General features: G+C 39.0%; 1 protein-coding gene across 2 annotated transcripts in view; it reads left to right on the plus strand.

The window, feature by feature from the left end:
* The window catches only part of AGPAT5 (1-acylglycerol-3-phosphate O-acyltransferase 5), a 50699-nt gene extending 33805 nt beyond the window's left edge, over positions 1–16894 (plus strand). For both annotated transcript variants that reach the window (XM_054499962.2, XM_054499963.2), the window contains exons 6-8: positions 4970–5128; positions 12294–12417; positions 14391–16894. In XM_054499962.2, coding sequence (XP_054355937.1) covers positions 4970–5128; positions 12294–12417; positions 14391–14616 — 509 coding nt within the window. In that variant the 3' untranslated portion in view covers positions 14617–16894. The remainder of the gene's footprint in view (positions 1–4969; positions 5129–12293; positions 12418–14390) is intronic.
* Positions 16895–17455: the final 561 nt, after the last annotated feature.

The raw sequence follows: 17455 nt of genomic DNA on the forward strand, positions 1-17455 counted from the left end.
TTTACAAGGTGCTTACAAGAGCAGATGTGTCATATGTGTATGATATCATTTGTAACAGTACATTTAAAAAATGCCAGTTTGTTTTTAAACACATGTCCTATTAAGTAAGGAGTGGTTCAGAATAGGAGGGTTCAGTTGGTCTCCGAATCTGCCAGCTCCCTTTTGACTTTCATTGCTTCCTCTGTCTAATAGACATCACGTTCTGTCATTTCAGTTGCTCTTTTGCAACGCCATTGTCTCTGTTGCCCTTTTCACATTTATTAAACAGAACAAAACAAAAACCCCTCTCAAATCTATAGTCTACCTTTGTTGTAAGCACTTTTTCCAGTACTCAGTCTGCCCTCAATTTGTTTTGGTCTGATTTGAAATTCTCTCCCTAGACTTCTGTGGGGCTGTTCTCCATTATCCTCCCAACTCTCTGGCGATTACTTCCTAGCCTCCTTTCCAGCCTCTTTCTGCTTCATTTCTCCCTGCTGCATGTGTTATTTCCAATGTCAGGTTTTGGTCTTTCATTAATTTCACTTTTTGTTTCTCATGGTGGTCTTCCTCTAAATCCATGGCTTTAGCCACTGTTTACTGGACTGCTGATGACTCACAAAAGCTTCCTCCCCTCCATATCTCTCTGCCTAACTCTGGACCCATTTGTACAACTGTCCATTAGAGAGCTTCGCTTCACTGGCCCAAAAGGATGTCTCAAACTCAGCATATTGAAGATAGAATTTATCCTTCCATGCATACACTCATATTTCTTGTCTTCGTACCTCCATCATTCAGTTTTTTTGCCTAAGTTTTATTCACAAAAAGAATAAATAAAATTTCTTATCGGAAACTTAGACATGGAGGAAGAAGCTGTTCAGATGGGGTCCTGCAGAAGTGCAGGCACTGTGGTAATATTTACACTTTTCTCAGCTGTATGCAGGGTTTTGTTTTAACTAATTTTCCTTAGAATTGTTTTAGATATTTGGCTTTCTAGTGGTTATAAGGAATGTGGAATTAAATGTATCTTAATCTGCCACCTGAACCCATTAAAGTGAGCCCCTATGGTGTTTTTTTTTTTAAACTTGCTGTGGTTAAAACCATAGTAGCTAGCGAAGGTGACATACTTAAGCTTTTTGAACTCTCTTAGTAGAAAACAGAAATGTAATGATGTGTCTATAATGGTAAACCAGATGCCTAGAATTTTCATGTGATTCGTAGGATGAACAACACTGGCGGTTGTAGAGATTTGAGAGTTCTTTCAAAACATGACAACAAAGGGAATAAGCTACAAAGCAATTTTTTTCTTTGTAGACTTAACTGAATAAAAATTATTTTTATGTCTCAAACATCATATGAACAAATTTAGTTGGCAAATGGCAAGCTAATAATATTTTATAATATAGGATATTAATATACTTAATATTACAAAAGTGCTTCCTAATTAGTAAGAAAAGACATAAACTAGAAAAATGGGAAAAGGGCATGAATAAGAAATTCAAGAGATACAAATGACCCACACACTTGAACAAATGTTTATTCTTTCTCATAATCAAAGAAGTAGAAATTAAATGAATACTTTGAAGCCAACTTCTGAGAAAGCATAGCAAACAAGAAAGCTAGTGCTCAGCTTTGCGTGGTAACAGCACTCTCACCCTTAAGAAGGTGTATTTGCTTCCTGTGGCTGCTCTCAGGAAGGGCCACAAACTTGGTGGCTTAAAGCACCACAGATTTCTTCTCTTGTTGAGAAGTCTGAAATGGGTCTTACTCAGCTGAAATCAAGGTGTTGGCAGGGCTGCAGTCCTTTGTGGAGGCTTGGGGGGATCCTGTTCTCCTGTACGGGGTCCTGTGCTTGGTCCGGGATCCTGTGCTTGGTACGGGGTCCTGTGCTTGGTTCGGGGTCCTGTGCTTGGTTCGGGGTCCTGTGCTTGGTTCGGGGTCCTGTGCTGGGTCGAATGCTCTGCTTTCACCACCTTGAAGTTCGTCTGGAAATGGCACTGGGTCGCCCACACCATGTAGCTGACTCTGGTTCTCCCTCCTCCTCACTCGCTCTAAACCTGTGTTTTTGGCTGATTTCTAATCTCTCTTTCCTTGGGCCTTCTGCAGCTTGCAGGGCCTTCTGCAGCTCTTGTCTGCCCCAGCCCCAGGGTCTGCCCATCCCGATGCTGGGCTGTTCTGTTCCTGTTGGCAAGCCTGCTTGTTTTCTCCCTTCCTTAGCAGTGAAGAACATCGTAAGATCAATGCTGACTGCCTTCTGCAGCCAAGCCAGGCCATTTCATTTCAGCCGAGCCAAGTCTGTGTGGAGCAGTTCTTTTATTTTTCTCCTTTTGACTACCTCTTATGGTTTTCACGGATTTTTTTTCTCCTCACATTCAAGGATTTTTTGCCTTCAGAAAGTTATGTTTCTCTGGAAAGAGTGCGCCCAATATCCCTTTTGATTTCAAAATCTTAGTGTGGACTCTCTTGACTTGGATTTCTTTGGAAGAAACTGCTGAAGCTGCCATGTCTAAGAAGACGACTTTGGAGAAAAATTTTCTTCTTAGACATGGCAACGTCAACAGTTTCTAAGCTCTAGATTCCATCTACCCTGTCTCCATCATTGCCTCAGTCATCTGCCTTACTTCTCTGCTGGGGTTTCTCCCAGCTTGCAAACGTACTCCGATTCTGAAATAACTAAGTCTATCGCTGTGCAAAGAGAAGTTTGGGCCCCTTGCTTTCTTGTATTTGACTCCATCCACTCTCCAGAAATGTATCCCACTTCTCACTTACCAGTGACCTCCAAAGCATCGTATCATTTGTGTCCGTTGTCATATTTGTTAACTTTCACGTAACTTTTGACATTACTTATAACTTTATAACCAGAAAACAATTTTAACTTTATTGTAGAAATAAACAATGGAGTATAATTTTTCTTTATGAAGATAAATATCACCTCCTCTTCCTTTAAACATTCTCTTCCCTTTGTTTTTGTATTACATTGGTTTCCCCCCTTTTTTTATTTCCTGGGTTGTCCTATTCCCTATTACTATTTTTACCTTTTTTTTTTTAATGTGGATGTTTCCGAAGTCTGTATTTCTTGCCTTTTCATCTTCTGCCCTTTATTATTCTCAGCCACTGCCATTACTTCAGTTATCCATTCCCATGGTTTCTACATGCTTAGCTTCGGTTGATTCTTGCCATTTTACAGACCATATTTCCAACTACTTCTAGAATGTTTTGTTACTTCAGCCTCAGTATGCCCAATTTGAACTCATCTTCTCTCTCCCCCTTCTTTCTTCCTTCTTTCTTTCACTCTCTCTCCCTTCCTTCTTTTCCTTCCCTCCCTCCCTTTCTTCCTTCCCTCACTCGTTCTCTCTTGCTTGCTTTCTCTCCTTCTCTCTCTCCTTTCTTTCTGCTTTCTTTCTATATTCTTCTCCCTCCCTCTCTTCCTTCTCTCCCCCGCTCCCCAACTCCCAGGCTAAAGCAGTCCTCCTGAGTACTTAGGACTACAGACATACACGTGCTACCGCGCCCAGCTCCATGTTCTTCCTTTCCCTGCCTCCTGCCCTTCCACTTCTCTTTGCATGGCAGGTGGGTGCACGCAGGCATGCTCTGCATGTCTTCCTCTTGGCCATTCCCCTTCTAGTTATGGTGTGGCCTTATCTATGCCTTCTGGAGCAGAAGCCTAGTCACAAAGCTGTTTTTTTAAAACATTCATGATAATTCATTTCCTTTTATGTTTTGAAAATACTACCTTTCTGTCTTTATTTCATCACTAACTTACTTGGATGCTAGTAATTAGTTGTTTTAGTGAACAGCACAGATGATATTTTGAAGCTTTGGACTTCATAAAGTTGGATGAGCTCCAGTAGCAAAGAAGGAAGTGTTAACTAGTTTAATTGACAAATAAATGCTTCCCAGCTTGGTATGCGATTGAGATTTTTGTTGCAAGTTTGTGAATCGGTTTTACTGCCCCTGCCCTGGGGACTAAAGTCAGATATGTGCTTGTGGGAATCTTTGTCTTTCCCACACCACCCTGCATTTTGAAAACTCTTGTGTGGGACAGTCCCACCATGTAATAGCTGTTCTTCGTTAGTCAGCTACTTTCCCTCAAGAGAGGCCAGTAGAAAATCTAGACTAGTTTTTTGTAGTCTATTTTCATGTCACTTATTGAGAGCTACTGTTTTCTGTTAAATTGTCAGTAAATATTTTAATCAAGGAAAAGGGAAGTAATAGGAAGGAGAGAAGAACAAATCCTTAACCCTAGTAGGAACCTAATGAATGAGATTTGTTCTGGATAATTGCAGTAGTCCCCCAGCTAAAGAACCTTTTAAAAATATGTCAGATATACCCAAGAGGAATGAAATCGTATGTTCATACAAAAGCTTGATCACCTGCAGCCTTCATATGCAATTCCTATGAATGTTCATAGCAGCATTATTCATAATAGCCAAAGTATGGAAGCAAGCCAAATGTCCATGAAGCAATTAATAGGTAAATAAAATGTGATCTGTTCACACAAGGGAATACTATTCAGCCATAAAAAGGAATGAAGCACTGAGTCCTGCAGCCACACAGATGAACCTCAGATCCATGCTGAGTGAAAGAAGCCAGAAGCAGGAGGCCATGTGCTGTGTGACTGTATTTCTAGGAAATCTTGAGTCACCATGGGCAAGATGCTGTCACCTTTGTTCAGTGGCCAGAAGCAAGGGCACTAATATTTACCCTTGCCAGGGTTTGTTAGATTGAAGCGTTTCCGATAGGCCATAAACTTCCAACACGGTGACTTGTACATGTAGATATTTGATCAATATATAGCAAATGAATATTGATTTAAACAGAAAAAGGCAAGTGAGAGTGCTTTCTAAATTTAAAGCCCTAAATATATGAGGTTGTGGAATTAATAGATTCTGGTGTGTTTATTTGAGGGAATTTAAAAATAATTTAGATGTTAAACAATATATTGTGGAGGTGTTTTGTAACTAATTAATGACAACACTGAATTGACTTCTAGGCCTTGCAGTATTAAAACATGTGCTAACACCACGAATAAAGGCAACTCACGTTGCTTTTGATTGCATGAAGAATTATTTAGATGCAATTTATGATGTTACGGTGGTTTATGAAGGGAAGGACGATGGAGGGCAGCGAAGAGAGTCACCGACCATGACGGGTAAGTGTGTTCACGCACCTGAAATGCCTGCCACACGATGTATACAGTGCATATGTTTATGTAGAATTCAGTGTCACAAAGTAGGTTAAGTGTACTTTTTTCCTTCATTACATTTACCCAGTATATTTTTCAAGATGTTATTAAGATGTAACAGTTGAAATTTCATTAGTCCTGCAAAGTGTGGTGTTTCTTGGCTGTCGTATGAGTCCTATGGACTCACCAATTATTGATCCAGCCTCTTTCTACTCAAAGTTCACACTTAAAAGGAAAGCTCTGTAAAAGGGAGGAAGACGTGAAGAAGGAGCGCGCCTGGCAGTACTGAGTGCACATTATTAGTCAGTGCTGCCTTTTTGCTGTATTTTTCATAAAATATTTATTAAATTTGGTGTCATTGTGACAAGAAGCAATACAGTTAAGTGTGACCCTTTTTTTTTCCCCAAACATGTTAGGTTTTAAGAACCTTTGAGCTATTGTCAGATATTTGAGCTATTGTCAGAAAAAAATAGAATTTTAAGTGAGCAGGATAACTTAGTTAAACTAACCAAACATAGTGTTAGCTGTTAGAGAAATGTAAACATGGAAATAGGCAAACAGGAAGTGTGTGGAGTTTCTGTCTCCTTTTCAAAATATCTGTTTGAGCTGGGGTTGAGAGAGAACACTAGGCTTCATCGGGTTTTTTTGTTTTTCGTTTTTTGTTTTGAGACAAGAGTTTCGCTCTGTCGCCCAGGCTGGAGTGCAGTGGCGCAATTTTGGCTCACTGCAACCTCCGCCTCCCACATTCCCACGATTCTCCTGCATCGGCCTCCTGAGTAGCTGGGACTACGTGCGTGCGCTGCCATGCATGACTAATATTTGTATTTTTAGTAGAGACGGGGTTTCACCATGTTGGCCAGGCTGGTCTCAAACTCCTTACCTCAGGTGATCCACGTGCCTCGGCCTCCCAAATGAGCTTTGTGTTTTTACCTCATCAGCTGTTTGGGGTTGAGCTAGTATGTATGTCAGTGTGCTTGTATCAGTAGGATCTACTGAGGGCAGATGTTCAAAATATGAGCCTCTAGCACGTTTTACATGGAAACCCTCTCCTGAAGCATTCCTCTGAAGTTGATGTGCCTTGGAAATTTTATAGAGTAATATTTTTAACTACAATGAAACATTTATAAAAGTAGACATTATTAAAGCATTCAGAAGTGAGCAAGGATTGAAATTATTCTGCCCAACCTTACACATAGGCCTTCTAGACGTAGTACTGTGCACCGTTACATTATCTAACACTGTCTGTGTGTAATCTTTGCATGTCAGGGATTTTTCCAAAGTTCAGTGAGAGTATAGTTGTCAAATGATTAGTCTGTTAAATAATGATAAGATGAGGGTCACTCAGGTTTTAGAAGAAAAGCTCTTTGACTGAAAGAGAGAGCAGCTGCCTACTGCAGAAAGTTAGGGAGGGAGGCTGGAGGAGTGAGGCCTGGGGGCTAGCTAGCATAAAAATTGGTTATGGTGGAAGGAAAAAAAAAATCTGACATATTTATATCTGAAAGATGATTGTTCTCATAATTGTATATAACACAGAATAATTGTAAAGTAGAAAACTAAGGTGTTTTTCATTTTAAATGTAAATTTTTAGAATATGTAATGCATCAGTTTAAAAATTAAAAGTGTACGAAATGCACAGTGAAACGTCTTCCTTGCTTTCCACGCTGCTACCTGGCCTTCCCTTCTCCTTCCTAGCAATAACCACTTTTCTTAATTTGTTGTGCGTTGTATGTGCAAATTTAAGTATATATTCTTATTCTACCGTCCCTCCCTTCTTATAAAAAAGCGGCATATTACTATTTTTCTCTTTTAAACTGTCGAAGGAGTTATTTACCTATTTTTGCATTTGAAAACAGACAGTTGTTCAGCAAGATTGTCATTGGTTTATTAAACATAGTTTAAGATTAAACAAGTGTTTATAACCAATGAAAAACAGATAGACTCCCCATAATAACCTTGTTTAAATGCTGCTACTTTTATCATGTCCCCTCCTGTCTAAGAACCCCTTGGTTCAGCAGAGTTCATGGGTAAGGCCGGCCTCTGTTGCCTGCTATCGGAGGACTGCGTTCCAGCCTTGAGCTCTGCCATGCCTTCGCTTCCTCCTGCGCTGTGCCGTCAAGCCTCCGCCGTGGTGAACCTGGCTGACTGAGTCCTTCTGCACCCCATGCATATTCAGTAGTTGAAGACTTTGTGTGGCCAATCCTGCTTTCCACAGGAAACCACCCTCTCTTTTGTTGACCTCATCCAAGCCTACTGTTCTCCCAGAGTGACAGGTGGCACGTTTCCCAGCATAGCACTGTGCCTTCTCCTGCCCCTGCTCTTGCAGTACTGCTGTGGCACTGATGGCGTGTGTTACAGTGCTGGCACTTAGCACAGGGCTCTGTCTTTCTCTCTTCCCAGCTGCATCGTAAGTGCCTTGAGGAAGCCAAAACCCTCTTTGAGTTGCATTGCCTGGGTTCCAACCTCCCACTGCCCTGCTTATCCTCTGCTACATATGAGCTGACTGTGGCTTTGGGGTGGTCACTGCCTATGTGTATTCATTACAAATTGTCTCCTTTTGAAAGGTTGACTTTTCTGACACACCCAGATACCATAAAGAAAATAAAATCTTATCACTTCAGTCAAGGATAAAGTATTTCTGAATTAAAGGAAAAATACACCAGAGTAAAATCAAGACTGAAAGACAAACTTGGAAATTATTTGCAACCTAGATCATAGAAAAGGGGTCATTTCCTTCTTGCGTAAAGTGCACTTACAAATTGATAACAAGATGACTGATAACTAGAAAGAAAAATGAGTAAAGAACAAGAATAGACATTTCACATTTAACCTCATTCATAATAAGATAAGTGCAAATGAAAACTACAGGGGATACCTTTTTTTTTTTTAAATCCATTAGATTGGCAAACATCCCAAGGTTTGATCATAGGCTCAGTAGGTGAGATTAAAGTATTAACAGGCATTTTTATACTTTGCTGTTAGGAATGCAATACAGTATAAACCTCTGTAGAAGTTGCTTTGGAAATGTTTCTCAGATGTACAAATGCATACACATTTTAGATTTAGCATTCCCGCTTTCTGAGACATTATTCTACATGTATACCTGTGCACATAAGATATAATAATAACACGTTTTTCCTTCTAGTGTGTTGCTTTTAACCTGTAGCTTGAAAAACCCTGCTTTCATTGTTTTTTGTTTTGTTTTGTTTTCTGTCACTGGCTCAGCCCTGCTTTCAATTGTATATATGAATTGATGGGTGTTCTCGTCTGGTTATAATCTACTTTAGATTAAGAGTCACTTTAAATTATATAAAATCTGATATAAGTTGTGTTGGGTAGAAAATTCTGTAACTTGGAATACTGTAAGTACTTTGTGGCCAAATTTCATTAGTATTAAATATTATCTCTATATATATTAGGCTATTTAATATCCATATTTTATGATGCAATTAAGAATTTTTTTCTGAAGTTGCTAGATTGTTGATATGCCATGACCCAGTGTTTCTCAAAGCATTCTGGGGGATCACTGTTTGTCAGAATTAGCTGCAGTGATTGTTGAACATGCAGGGCCTCTGCTCCACTCCACGTTGCTACCAGGATGCTCTGCAGGTGACAGCTGGGAAGCTGTAGAAGCTGCAGTGCTAACAAATGCTACAGGAATTCTTGTGGTCACCTTCATGAGGTTTCATGTTGAAGAGAGAGGCAGCCAGTAGTGTCCCTTGTCCTTCCCGTTTTATGGTGTAAGTTTCATTTTAAGGGAGGTAGAAATCAAAGCCCATCTGGGCATTCTCTCCTGGTTCACTGCTTCTTGTAATCGTGGAAGATGTCATTGCAGCAGAGATGAAACAGTGTAGTTTGATTACTATTTTTTTTAATATATTTCTGAAGTGGCTGGTGTAATGTAATAAATTGTGTGCTTAAGGACAACCTTTGATATTCTATTTAAGTACTGTGTATGATCCTAGTTAAGTTTTTTCTACCAGTATTTTCATATTACAACATATATACTTTCCATTTCTATTAATATTTTTATATTTAAAAATATGGAGGCCAGGCACAGTGGCTCACGCCTGTAATCCCGGCACTTTGGGATGCTGAGGCGGGTGGATCACAAGGTCAGGAGTTCTAGACCAGCGTGGCCAACACGGTGAAACCCGATCTCTACTAAAAATACAACAATTAGCCGGGCACAGTGGTAGGCACCTGTAATCCCAGCTACTCAGGAGGCTGAGGTAGGAGAATCGCTTGAACCCGGGAGGCAGCAGTTGCAGTGAGCTGAGATGGTGCCACTGGACTCTAGCCTGGGTGATAGAGCAAGAATCTGCCTAAAAAACAAATGGATCAGGGAAGAGGGGCTTACAGATAACCCAAAGAAGAAGGAAAAATCTCCACAAGTTCACCTGTCCAGCTGTAACCCCAATTTGGATATTTTCCTTTAAATCATCTGTTTTATAATGTCTATATGTTGGAGAGAGTATGTGCCTTTACGTATTTTTTAAAGATGAGATTTCTGTGTGTGTCTGTATCTCCTGTTCTTCATATTTTCTTGTGTGTTATAAACAGCTGTACATGTCAGTATATATACTTCCATAACTTTTTTTTAAAGGCTATATAGTGTTCATTGATGTGATTTAACAGCAGTTATCTACCCAGCTTCATCTTGTTGGATGTGGGTCCTGTGTGTTGCCTTCAGAGCAAATGGGGCTTGGTTTCTGCAGCAAGTAGACCTGTGACCTGTACGAATAGTTGGAAGACTTTCTCTATTACCCAAGCATATCAGTATACTTTAGTGCCTACTAGAAATTTATAGGTAGAAAAACAATAATACCTTAGAGTATTTTTTCCTAGATTCCCTAAGGCGCTATAAAGTAATTTTTACTCATGTAATATGAACTGTGCCTCAACTAAGATACTTTTTGCAAATGTGGATATGTAAGTACTTTATTAAATCAGTAGGAAGTATTTCTACCACTTATTTCCTGCCTTCAGTGTTAGAACCTCCTAAATGGCATTTGACATTGAACTGCTTTCCACTTTGTCGCATGCTCCTCTCATAGTCCCTATCTGGGTCCTGAACCTTAGGGACTTGGCTGTTACAGCCCCACCATGGCTACGCTGGGCCTTGGTCCTCTCTGAGACTTAGTTTCTTCGTCTTACAAGGAGATAATAACAGCCCCTGCCTGCGTAGAATTGCAGAGATTGAGTGAAATAATTAACCTACTCAAAAGCATGCTGAGCACGTGTACGTTTTAGGAAAAACAAAAGGACCCATGCACGTTTCGGAGTCCTTTTGTCACAGCAACACTGCCTCTTCTTCCAAAGCTGACGTCTTAGTAGCGGCCCTGCCACGTCCTGAGCACTGTACTCCACGAAGCATTCTATTTCTGACATTCGAAATGCAGTCTGTTCCATCTTCCTTACAATCTGTATGCCAGCACTTGAAATACCGGGTATCTGCAGTGTTGACCAGATGATTACTTAATTATGGAAATGTTGAGGTGGAGATCTAGATAATTCAGTGAAGGCAGGAAAATTGGTGTTGGAATCTGTCTTTTTATGTATCAGAAATAGAAATAAGATAGGGTGAGAAGTAATTTGTGGCTAAAACACTGTAATAGCTAACACATAGTGCATACTGTGTGCCAAGCACTCCTGTAGGTGCTTGAAATCTTCTATTATTATTATCCCTACTTTATAGACTTGGACACTTAGGCACAGAGAGGCCGACAGAGTTGCCCAAGGTTACCCCAGAGGTGGAGACCCAGGCTACCTGACTCCACCATGTGTGCTCTTCCCTAGGGCACAGTTCTGCTGCTGAAAATACTTTTTAAGCAGTTCTTTGATTATTCAGATGTTAGTACTGTAGGAAAATTAAGACAAAAATAATGAAAAATTAAAATATTTGTTTTAGTGTTTTGCACATGTATTATTAAAGCCAGTTTACTCCTGGAAGTGTGTAAGAATACAGGGTATTTTTGATCACCTAAATGCTGCATGTTACTAAGAGCTTGACACTGAAGTCAAGAAGAGTTGCAGAGAGTACTTAGCAAAAACGGGAAGTGTGTGGGGTTGAAAGAGCAAAGACAAGTCTTCCTCGGGCGGTGGAGTGTAGGATTCATCATTTCTCAGAACACGTCTTTGAACACATTTTCAATTTGAGGCAAAAGGTCTCAGCCTCCCACTCGGCATACCTCCCTACCTTAGTCAGCTCTTAAATCTTAGGAATATTTCTTTGTTCTGCAAGGAACTTAAATGTGTTAACATTCTTACCTTTCCACAGGGAGCCACCTACAAAGAAGGGAGTTTCTAGGCTCAGTTCTTTCTTGGAATAAATAATAGCGTCATCCCTTGTGCAGTCGAGGCTGAAAAAGACTGTCTCCTTTTTTCAAATTAGCAAGTCTTAAAAACTATAGTTGTTTACAGGGCTCGTGGCTATTCCACAGTAAGAATTTTGGTTCTTTTACCAATTATATAATATGTTAAAATATGGCAAGTGTCAGGAAAGCAAGGAGTGGCAATGATTAGAAACCAATGGCCAAGTTAGAGAGGAGGGGCAGTTGCTCCCCTGTTTGTTGTGGCTGTGTGTCAGGCGACGAGCAGAGTTGAGGATTATCAGGTGCCTGTGAGTGCCCAGCTGTGTGCCAGGTCAAGAGGTGCCATCGTGAACCAGACCAGCTTCCTCTCGGCCCCTGTGGAGCTCGCAGTCTGGTGAGGAGGCAGCAGTCACCATGGTGACAGGTGACACACTAGGATGGGGGCTGGTGGTGGTAGGCATTTGGGGGTCCCTTCAGAGAGGTGAGTATGGACTTAGAGGAGGCTCCCCCTTCCTATTCCTGGGCTGTCTATAGCACTAAAAGTTGTCACATGAAAAATAACATTTGGTACTATTGATTTAACTTAATGACTTATGTAATTGTAGTCGACTTAGAAATTATAACATGCTCTTCTACTTCAGCTTGAAACCCCCAACCACCAGTTTATAATCCTTTTTTTTTAAACTTTTGTTTATTTTTCCTAAGGAATCTGTACTTTTTCATCATTTTACAACTTTTTTTGTCCTATTACCTTCATTGTTACTTTATATGACCATGAGTTCTAAAATAGTAAAAAAAGAATTATTTTTGTTCTTTGTTAGAATTTCTCTGCAAAGAATGTCCAAAAATTCATATTCACATTGATCGTATCGACAAAAAAGATGTCCCAGAAGAACAAGAACATATGAGAAGATGGCTGCATGAACGTTTCGAAATCAAAGATAAGTGAGTAACAACAGTTCCAGCACTTCCGGAACTTCGGTTCAACTAGATTTCAGTATAGTCAACAATCTGAAACCAATGTAAATGGTTATATTGTCTCAAGAATACATTTTATAAATTCAAATCAAATTTTATGCATGTCTGATCGTGTTCTAAACTTTACTTGTACAAATCACTCTAAAAGAACTTGTTACAGTGGGCCCATCTACTTTCATTGATAGTATTTCTTGGACAATATTACGTGATAACATAGCAAATTAAATTAAAAACAACAACATACACACAAAAAAACTTTCCAGTGTCAGATGCCTGGACCTACCTCTCAGGTCACATAAAGTGGTGTTACTGTGTGAGGTCCAGCTGCTGGGCCAGTGTGCGCAGAAAAGCAAGGGAGGGGTAGAGGACTATGTGGACGTGCAGGTGGACATGATGCTGTTATATTTGTTGGAAATAGAAGGGGCAGTTGACAGCGTTATATCCAAAATGTCTTCTGTGGTTAATTATATTCAGAAATTTTAGCCAATTGTTTTATTCTCTTCATGTATATTTTCTTCTCAAGAAACTGTCATTGTTCTTCTTTTCCTTGTTTTACAGTACAGTGTTTTTAATTAACCCTCCTGGGTTAACTTTACCAGGTGAAAATGATTACAAGTGTAATAGGTTAACAATGAAACTTTAAGCTTCTATTTTTCATTGACTCTTAACTGTGCATGATGTAATTTATTAAGCGAGCCATTCAGGACCACTTTGGCCCGTGGAAGAAATTTAAAAGTAAGATCTACATATATTGACATGAAAATATGTTCTCAGAAAAAAGACTAATGTATTTAATGTCCTGCTTATTTCATAAGTATTTATAAGTATTTAGAATGGGTCTGGACATTTTAAAACAATGATTATTGCTAGGGTGTGTGATTTATAAAGCAATAGAAGCGCTTTCCCTTTCTGTTTGTGTTTTAGATTATTATGTTGGGTATGTTCTGCTATTATAACTTTACAAATCTTATGTAAGATGGGAAAATGAATTAACTATGCTGTTTTCCTTCTTTTACCTGCCTTTCTAATTCCATGGGAATAAAGGCATTTTTGAGACAGCCCAGGTGCAGTGAGCAGTCCATATCCATGGATTCCACCAAGCACAGATCAAAAATATTCAGGAAAAAAGGGGGCTGGCTGTGGTGGTTCATGCCTGTAATCCCAGCACTTTGGGAGGCTAAGGCGGGCAAATTGCTTGAGCCCAGAAGTTCAAGACAGCCTGGGCAACATGGCAAAACCCTGTCTCTACAGAAAATACAAAAATTAGCCAGGCGTGCACCTGTAGTCCCAGCTACTCAGGAGGCCGAGGGGTGAGGATCACCTGAGCCTGGGAGGTTGAGACTGCAGTGAGCTATCATTGCGCCAACTCCAGCCTGGCAACAGAGTGAGGCCCTGTCTCAAAAAAAAGGATTTGGGAGGATGTGCATATGTTACATTAAAATACATGCCATTTTATTCATATATCAGGGACTTGAGCATCCTTTGATGTTGGTCTCTGCCGGGTACCCTGGGACCAGCCCCCTGTGGATACAGAGGGACCGCTGTCTAAGAACCGCCGGTCCTATCTTTGACTTCTGGAGGAATAGGAGCTCCGTGTAAAAAGGAGGAGAAGCTGCAGCGGGTTATTAGCCATTTGTGAGTCAGGTCACTGTAAAACTTTATCAAAAGTTTAAAAGACAAAAAGCATCCTCATAAAATAGCTTAAAGCCACCTGTTGAAATATTTCATATAGAATTCATGTATACTAATCATAGAGCATATTAAAGATATTTTAAAAGACTAGAAACTTCTATTAAGCCAAGTTTCTGGATGTTTACTTATTCATCCTTATTTTCCAAGGACCTGCATAACTTTTCCAGCATGTGATAGCTACCTAATTGATATTTTTTGAATTGAAATACTGGTGACTAAAATCTAAACTTTTTTCATTCTGGCCATAGGATGCTTATAGAATTTTATGAGTCACCAGATCCAGAAAGAAGAAAAAGATTTCCTGGGAAAAGTGTTAATTCCAAATTAAGTATCAAGAAGACTTTACCATCAATGTTGATCTTAAGTGGTTTGACTGCAGGCATGCTTATGACCGATGCTGGAAGGAAGCTGTATGTGAACACATGGATATATGGAACCCTACTTGGCTGCCTGTGGGTTACTATTAAAGCATAAACAAGTAGCTGTCTCCAGACAGTGGGATGTGCTACATTGTCTATTTTTGGCGGCTGCATATGACATCAAATTGTTTCCTGAATTTAATAAGGAGTGTAAATAAAGCCTTGTTGATTGAAGATTGGATAAAATAGAATTTGTGACGAAAGCTGATATGCAATGGTCTTGGGCAAACATACCTGGTTATACAACTTTAGCATCGGGGCTGCTGGAAGGGTAAAAGCTAAATGGAGTTTCTCCTGCTCTGTCCATTTCCTATGAACTAATGACAGCTTGAGAAGTCTGGGAGGATTGTGTATTTTGTAAGTCAGATGGCTGCATTTTTGAGCATTAATTTGCAGCATATTTCACTTTCTCTGTTATTTTCAATTTATTACAACTTGACAGCTCCAAGCTCTTATTACTAAAGTATTTAGTATCTTGCAGCTAGCTAATATTTCATCTTTTGCTTATTTCTACAAGTCAGTGAAATAAATTGTATTTAGGAAATGTCAGGATGTTCAAAGGAAAGGGTAAAAAGTATTCATGGGGAAAAAGCTCTGTTTAGCACATAATTTTATTGTATTGCATTATTAGCTGATTTTACTCATTTTATATTTGCAAAATAAATTTCTAATATTTATTGAAATTGCTTAATTTGCACACCCTGTACACACAGAAAATGGTATAAAATATGAGAACGAAGTTTAAAATTGTGACTCTGATTCATTATAGCAGAACTTTAAATTTCCCAGCTTTTTGAAGATTTAAGCTACGGTATTAGTACTTCCCTATGTCTGTGCCATAAGTGCTTGAAAACATTAAGGTTTTCTGTTTTTGTTTTTTTTTTTAATATCAAAAGAGTCGGTATGAACCTTGATTGGACCCCAAGTTCACAAGATTTTTAAGGTGATGAGAGCCTGCAGACATTCTGCCTAGATTTACTAGCATGTGCCTTTTGCCTGCTTCTCTTTGATTTAACAGAATATTAATTCAGAAGTCGCGTTTGTGTAGTGTGGTGGATTCCCACTGGGCTCTGGTCCTTGCCTTGGATCCTGTCAGTGGTGCTGCTCAGCGGCTTGCACATAGACTTGCTAGGAAGAAATGCAGAGCCAGCGTGTGCCGCCCGCTTTCAGAGTTGAACTCTTTAAGCCCTTGTGAGTGGGCTTCACCAGCTACTGCAGAGGCATTTTGCATTTGTCTGTGTCAAGAAATTCACCTTCTCAAGCTAGTGAAATACAGACTTAATTCATCAGGACTGAACGAATTTGTTTATTTCCCATTAGGTTTAGTGGAGCTACACATTAATATGTATCACCTTAGAGCAAGAGCTGTGTTCCAGGAGCCAGGTCACGATTTTCAGCCATGGAACAATATATCCCATGGGAGAAGACCTTTCAGTGTGAACTGTTCTATTTTTGTGTTCTAATTTAAACTTTGATTTCCTCATAGTCCTTTAAGTTGACATTTCTGCTTACTGCTACTGGATTTTTGTTGCAAAAATATATCAATGGCCCACATTAAACATACCAATTGGATCATGATAAGCAAAATGAAAGAAATAATGATTAAGGGAAAATTAAATGACTGTGTTACACTGCTTCTCCCAAGTCAGAGAATAAACTGTTTCAAGCATCATCTTTGAAGAGTCGTGTGGTGTGAATTGGTTTGTATACATTAGAATGTATGCACACATCCATGCACACTCAGGATACAGTTGGCCTAATAATCAATGGGGGCATGGGTAAAACTTATGAAAAGTTTCCTCATGCTGAATTGTAATTTTCTCTTACCTGTAAAGTAAAATTTAGATCAATTCCATGTCTTTGTTAAGTACAGTAACATATTTTGAATATAATGGATATGTTCTAAATTTGAACTTTGAGAGGCAATACTGTTGGAATTGTGTGGATTCTAACTCATTTTAACAAGGCAGCCTGACCTACATAAGATCACTTGAATGTTAGGTTTCATAGAACTATACTAATCTTCTCACAAAAGGTCTATAAAATATAGTAGTTGAAAAAAATTTTGTATCAAAATGTTTGGAAAATTGGAAGCTTCTCCTTAACCTGTATTGATACTGACTTGAATTATTTTCTAAAATTAAGAGCCGTATACCTACCTGTAAATCTTTTCACATATCATTTAAACTTTTGTTTGTATTATTATTGATTTACAGCTTAGTTATTAATTTTTCTTTATAAGAATGCCATCGATGTGCATGCTTTTATGTTTTTCAGAAAAGGGTGTGTTTGGATGAAAGTAAAAAAAAAATAAAATCTTTCACTGTCTCTAATGGCTGTGCTGTTTAACATTTTTTGACCCTAAAATTCACCAACAGTCTCCCGGTACATAAAATAGGCTTAATGACTGGCCCTGCATTCTTCACAATATTTTTCCCTAAGCTTTCAGCAAAGTTTTAAAAAATACACTAAAATGATCAAAACTGTTAAGCAGTATATTTGTTTGGTTGTATAAATTCATCTGTAATTTTTAAGATGCATGGCCGATGTTAATTTGCTTGGCAATTCTGTAATCATTAAGTGATCTCAGTGAAACATGTCAAATGCCTGAAATTAACTAAGTTGGTGAATAAAAGTGCCGATCTGGCTAACTCTTACACCATACATACTGATAGTTTTTCATATGTTTCATTTCCATGTGATTTTTAAAATTTAGAGTGGCAACAATTTTGCTTAATATGGGTTACATAAGCTTTATTTTTTCCTTTGTTCATAATTATATTCTTTGAATAGGTCTGTGTCAATCAAGTGATCTAACTAAACTGATCATAGAAGGAAATAAGGCCAAGTTCAACACCAGCCTGGGCAACATATCAAGACCCTGTCTACAAAAA

This window comes from Pongo pygmaeus, chromosome 7, assembly GCF_028885625.2.
Source record: "Pongo pygmaeus isolate AG05252 chromosome 7, NHGRI_mPonPyg2-v2.0_pri, whole genome shotgun sequence".
Classification (NCBI taxonomy): Eukaryota; Metazoa; Chordata; class Mammalia; order Primates; family Hominidae; genus Pongo; species Pongo pygmaeus.